This window comes from Mandrillus leucophaeus, unplaced genomic scaffold (genome assembly GCF_000951045.1).
Source record: "Mandrillus leucophaeus isolate KB7577 unplaced genomic scaffold, Mleu.le_1.0 Scaffold30, whole genome shotgun sequence".
Taxonomy (NCBI): domain Eukaryota; kingdom Metazoa; phylum Chordata; class Mammalia; order Primates; family Cercopithecidae; genus Mandrillus; species Mandrillus leucophaeus.
This window is the reverse complement of record NW_012103143.1, coordinates 403261-408214: the sequence shown is the minus strand read 5'-3', so window position 1 is coordinate 408214 and position 4954 is coordinate 403261. Positions and strand designations below refer to the sequence as shown.

The following is a 4954-nucleotide window of genomic DNA, read 5'->3' as shown; positions in this document are numbered from 1 at the left end:
AGCAAGGGTTGCAAAGTGAGTTTTGGCATGGCATTCCCGAGTGTATAGAAATTCTAGTTGCTTATACATTTTAAGTTTAAAAGAGTCCTGGAACCAGATGCTAACATTAGATACTAGGGTAGTTTAATTACTTTTAAAGTCCTCAAATAAGGAGTTTTAGTCTCCAGGACCTGTTCAAAGGTCGCCAGGTGATTTTTGCTCTCCTCATGATACAATAAGATGCTGGCTTATTTGACTGGTCACAGATGATGCATCGAATGTTCTGGGTCTGTTAAGCCTCACAATAGCTCAGGTTTTATCTTAATTGTACAGATAATAATAACACATGCTGACTAGGTGCCAGGCATTGTTTTAAGCATTTTGCTAACTTAGTCCTCACAGCAATCCTAAAAGGTAGGTGCTACATATTACAATACCTGCTGTACTGGGGAGGAGACAAAGCATAAGAAACTTGATTAAGTTCACAAGCAGTGGCGCGATCCTGGCTCACTGCCACCTCCAACTCCTGGGCTCAAGCGATCCTCCCGCCTTGGCCTCCCAAAGTGCTGGGATTACAGGCGTGAGCTACCGCGCCCAGCTCAGGGTCTACACTCTTAACTGTACTGCCTTTCAACAGCATGTGAGGAACAGAGAGAGGAGAGAGAGACTCCCATTACCAATCAGGAGCTCCAGGTGTTTTTCAAACCCTAGGATTATCACCGTGTGCAGCAGATGGCGCCCTGGAGCGTAGCAATAGGCCGGACCTGTACACGGAGTCAAAACTACCATACCCACAATGCTATGGGGTATCAAAGTCCAACCCTACTGGTTAGCTGTCCGAGGTAGTGCCTGTGCGCGCTCCTGTGGGAAATTGTGTACTGAGGCCATTCGGGACCTTCCTTTATCTGCATAAGACAAGTTAAAAAGTGTTTTATCCTCCTCTTCTCCTCCTTGTCTTACTAGTTGGCGAGCAATAGGGCTGAAACAAGGCTGCTGTTTGTTGGCCTCACCTGCGCTAGCCTAACGTGAGGACCCTTGACCTCTGGGCCAAGATGGTGGCGCCCAGAGCTTCGCTCCTGCTGCTGCCCTGAGGTGAACTGAAGCCAGCAGCCCCGCATCATGTCGAAGCTCGGCCGGACCACCCGGGGCCTCAGGAAGCTCGAGGTCGGCGGTGTGATCCGGACCATCGTGCGGGCAGGCCTGGCCATGCCCGGGCCCCCACTAGGCCCAGTGCTGGGTCAGGTGCGGCCGTGGCGGGAACCCGACGTGGGGGTTGTGGAGGGTGGTGGAAGCTAGGACGCGGATGGACGGCGCTGGCTCTGGAACTACCGGGGCCTGGGTTCAGAGCTCGGCTCTGCTTCTCACACGCTTTACGTCCTTGTGCTGGTTACAAAGGCTCTTCCGCCTGGGCTTCCTCATCCCTTCCCAATGTGCTGTGATGAGGATAACGTGGGAAGATGCGTACAGATCTTCTGGCTCACGGAGGGGTAGTTGAATCTGGGTAGAGATAGGAACACAGAGAAGTGAAGACGAAGGAGGGAATGGACGGCGCCTCCTGGGCGGTAGGAAGCCGTCCCCTCCTCCCACCACTAACCCCCTCTGCTTCCCTCACAGAGAGGTGTTTCCATCAACCAATTTTGCAAGGAGTTCAATGAGAGGACAAAGGACATCAAAGAAGGCATTCCTCTGCCTACCAAGATTTTTGTGAAGGTGGAGTCTGGACCGATCCCTGGTTTCTTTCTCCCTCTGTTCTTCCTCGGCCCTGGGGCTGGTCATCTGGGGTTTTCTCAGCTCCTGACTTGACTTCCTATTACTGGGCTCCACTTTCCCCATTTAGGACTAGACCATATTTTTTCTGAACCAGCCCCATCTTGCCATGTTGCAGTTCCTCCCTTTGCCCCTCCATCTCACTGGGCCTTCCAGAGCAGAATTAGGGCAGGAATAGAGAGGACAGGGTTATTTGCTGCAGATTTATTTTTTCTTTCTTTTTTTTTTTTTTTTGAAATGAAGTTTTGCCCTTGTCGCCCAGGCTGGAGTGCAATGGCACGATCTCGGCTCACTGCAACCTCCTTCTCCCAGGTTCAAGCAATTCTCCTGCCTCAGCCTCCTGAGTAGCTGGGATTACAGGCGCCTGCCACCATGTCTGCTAATTTTTTGTATTTTTAGTAGAGATGGGGTTTCACCATGTTGGTCAGGCTGGTCTTGAACTCCTGTCCTCAGGTGATCCACCCACCTTTTCCTCCCAAAGTGCTGGGATTACAGGCATGAGCCACTGCGCCTGGCCCAGATTTATTTTTTTCTTGTGATTCTGTGGTCTTTTTGAGGGATGCCATAGGAAAGTGAGATGAAGGAAGCAGGGACAGGACATTAGAAGTTCCCTGGGATGGGGCAGCAGGAAGAGAGAATCTCATATTTCTTTTTTCTGTTAAGCCTGACAGGACATTTGAAATCAAGATTGGACAGCCCACTGTTTCCTACTTCTTGAAGGCAGCAGCTGGAATTGAAAAGGGGGCCCGGCAAACAGGTGAGGGTCAGGGTAGGCATCTGAGATTCTGGGGGCTCCAGAATCTCAGTAACACCTGAAGAACCACTTGTTCCTTCCTTCTAGGGAAAGAGGTGGCAGGCCTGGTGACCTTGAAGCATGTGTATGAGATTGCCTGCATCAAAGCTCAGGATGAGGCATTCGCCCTGCAGGACATACCCCTGTCCTCTGTTGTCCGCTCCATCATCGGGTCTGCCCGTTCTCTGGGCATTCGTGTGGTGAAGGAGTAAGTGTCCTGGCAAGTGCAGTGTGACGAGAGGGCCCAGAAAGCTCTGGACTTGGGCAGAGCTGAGAGGGCCCATTGCAGTGGGAAAGTCAGTTTTTAAGTCAAGGGACCCTAGATTCTAGAGGATAGGGTGGGTGTGGGAGACCACATTCATTGATTTGGAATACTCTTATTGGGCACCTGTTATGTATTAGATGTTGTTCTGCAAATGTTCTAAGAAATGGAAAGATCTCCATGAAGGATCCAAGTGGGAGAAGTTCAGTGTCACCCGGGTCTGTCGTCCTAGACCTAGGCGAGTGGAGAATGGTTTGAGGGAAGGACCTGTGGGGAAGGATTTTTGAGCTGTGTCAGGTTCATGCTTGCTCCTGAGGCAAACAGGAGACCCCCGTTATGGGGCTTCAGATGACTTCAGGAATTGTTTCATTGAAGTAAGATGTTGGGTGGGAGAGTGTCTGGCCTAGACAATGGCCGGAACAGAGATAGCACTCAACCCTTTACTGGCTTCTTGCTGCTGTGTCACATTCCATGTCAAGGCTGACAATTGATTATTTCCCGAGAAGAGTGGGATTAAGCATGGAGCAGACACAGACTTGACTTTTCTTAAATCTTTTCTTTTATTGGGAACATGGAGATGGGTAAATCTGACCCCAGCCCTGGGACAGACATACATGCTCAGCCCCGTGACTTCATTGTACAGCATATTTTGGGGCACAGAGTACCCCAGTTAATCTGGACTGGGGTCTGGCTGACACCTCAAAGGATGGGTAGGGATTTAATAAGGGAACAAAAGATAGGGGTTTTGGGGGTTGGGAGATGGTGTCCCTGGAAAGCAAAGGTATAGAGGCTGGGAAGTCAGGGAGGGAGAAGGGGCCAGGCAAGCTGGGCTCTGAGACAGAGGCCCCTTTGAGCCCCTGCAAGACATGGGGTCCTGTGAGCTCCCACTGGTGACTCATCATGCGCCAGCCATCTGTCTGTCTTCACTTGCAGCCTCAGTTCAGAAGAACTTGCAGCTTTCCAGAAGGAACGAGCCATCTTCCTGGCTGCTCAGAAGGAGGCAGATTTGGCCGCCCAGGAGGAAGCTGCCAAGAAGTGACCCTTGCCCCCCTTCTCCCAGATTTCAAAGGAGGCAGCTGGGAAGGGGGCCAGTTGCAAAGGCTGTGCCCCAGGGGAGGAAGGAGGTCACACCAATATGATGATGGTTTTCGTGACTTTGAATGATGTATTTTTGTACGTCTAGCTGTATTGAGGCATCAGGCCTGAATAAACATCCTTTCTTACCCACTGTCATCTTCTATCTTGGGACCTCAGGGAAGGGGACCAGTACTGGTGGTAGCCAACATGGGCAGACATTAGGAAATTGGGGTCTTCATGCTGCTTCTCAGATGTGCAAATTGAGGTTCAGCCAAGCAAAATAACTTGCCCAGGTCCTTTTTTTTCTTTTAAGTTATAATTTTGTTTTATTGCCCAGGTTCTGAATTGGTGCCAGAGGTAGGAATAGAACACAGGGCTTCTCATTTGAAATCCTTTGTTCTTCCCCTCCCCAGGGTGGGAACCATAGGTGCTAGGCCTGGGGTGTATTGCTTGCTTCTTCCATCAAAAATCTCTTTTATCTCCTAATGGTTTGCCACCTCAGCAGAAACAGGTCCCTGTGGAGGTCTCAGCTCAGCCCCAGGCAGGGTTACTACATGGAGTGCCCAGATCCCAGGGGCTACCTCAGGCCCTTCTACTAAGCTCCTGACCCTGGCTCTGGGTCAGATGTTGGCTGAACATGAACTATTGTAGGGCTGACAGCTACAGACCACAGAAAGAGCAAAGCTTCAGCAGGTTCCTGCCTGATGCAGAAGTCCTCGGGAAGCCCTTGGCCTTTTATTTCCTCATTGTCCTTTCAGAGAAGAGAGCAGGAGTTGGGAGAGAAAGAAGTTTCGTGTTTACTTAACATCTGTTATGTGCTAGACGCTTCATTTTATACTGATAAAATATGGAAAGCATAGATAAACACCTAAAAGAAAATAAAATCCTCACGTTATCCCACCACCCAGATGAGACTTCTGCCAATGTTTGTTGTATATCTTTTCTGTTCTTTTTTTTTTTTTTTTTGAGACGGAGTCTAGCTCTGTTGCCCAGGCTGGAGTGCAGTGGCCAGATCTCAGCTCACTGCAAGCTCCGCCTCCCGGGTTTACGCCATTCTCCTGCCTCAGCCTCCCGAG

General features: G+C 50.3%; 1 protein-coding gene across 2 annotated transcripts; it reads left to right on the top strand.

Annotated features, from left to right (window-relative positions):
• The first annotated feature begins 1004 nt into the window (after positions 1–1004).
• MRPL11 (mitochondrial ribosomal protein L11) lies at positions 1005–4029 on the top strand. 2 transcript variants are annotated; one of them, XM_011986930.1, is made up of 5 exons: positions 1005–1143; positions 1594–1689; positions 2410–2503; positions 2588–2747; positions 3735–4029. In XM_011986930.1, the coding sequence occupies exons 1-5, from the start codon at positions 1099–1101 to the stop codon at positions 3838–3840; spliced, it is 501 nt and encodes a 166-aa protein (XP_011842320.1). In that variant the 5' UTR covers positions 1005–1098; the 3' UTR covers positions 3841–4029. The 2 variants fall into 2 exon arrangements, with proteins under 2 accessions (XP_011842320.1, XP_011842319.1); XM_011986929.1 differs by having other exon boundaries at positions 1005–1221.
• Positions 4030–4954: the final 925 nt, after the last annotated feature.

What these genes read in the sequence shown, in the direction of transcription:
- MRPL11 (XM_011986929.1), top strand. Translation starts at nt 1,099, where the DNA reads ATGTCGAAGCTCGGCCGGACCACCCGGGGCCTCAGGAAGCTCGAGGTC. An exon ending in CTACCAAGATTTTTGTGAAG is followed by an intron (nt 1,690 to 2,409) that starts GTGGAGTCTGGA and finishes TTTTCTGTTAAG; the next exon opens with CCTGACAGGACATTTGAAAT. An exon ending in GGCATTCGTGTGGTGAAGGA is followed by an intron (nt 2,748 to 3,734) that starts GTAAGTGTCCTG and finishes CTTCACTTGCAG; the next exon opens with CCTCAGTTCAGAAGAACTTG.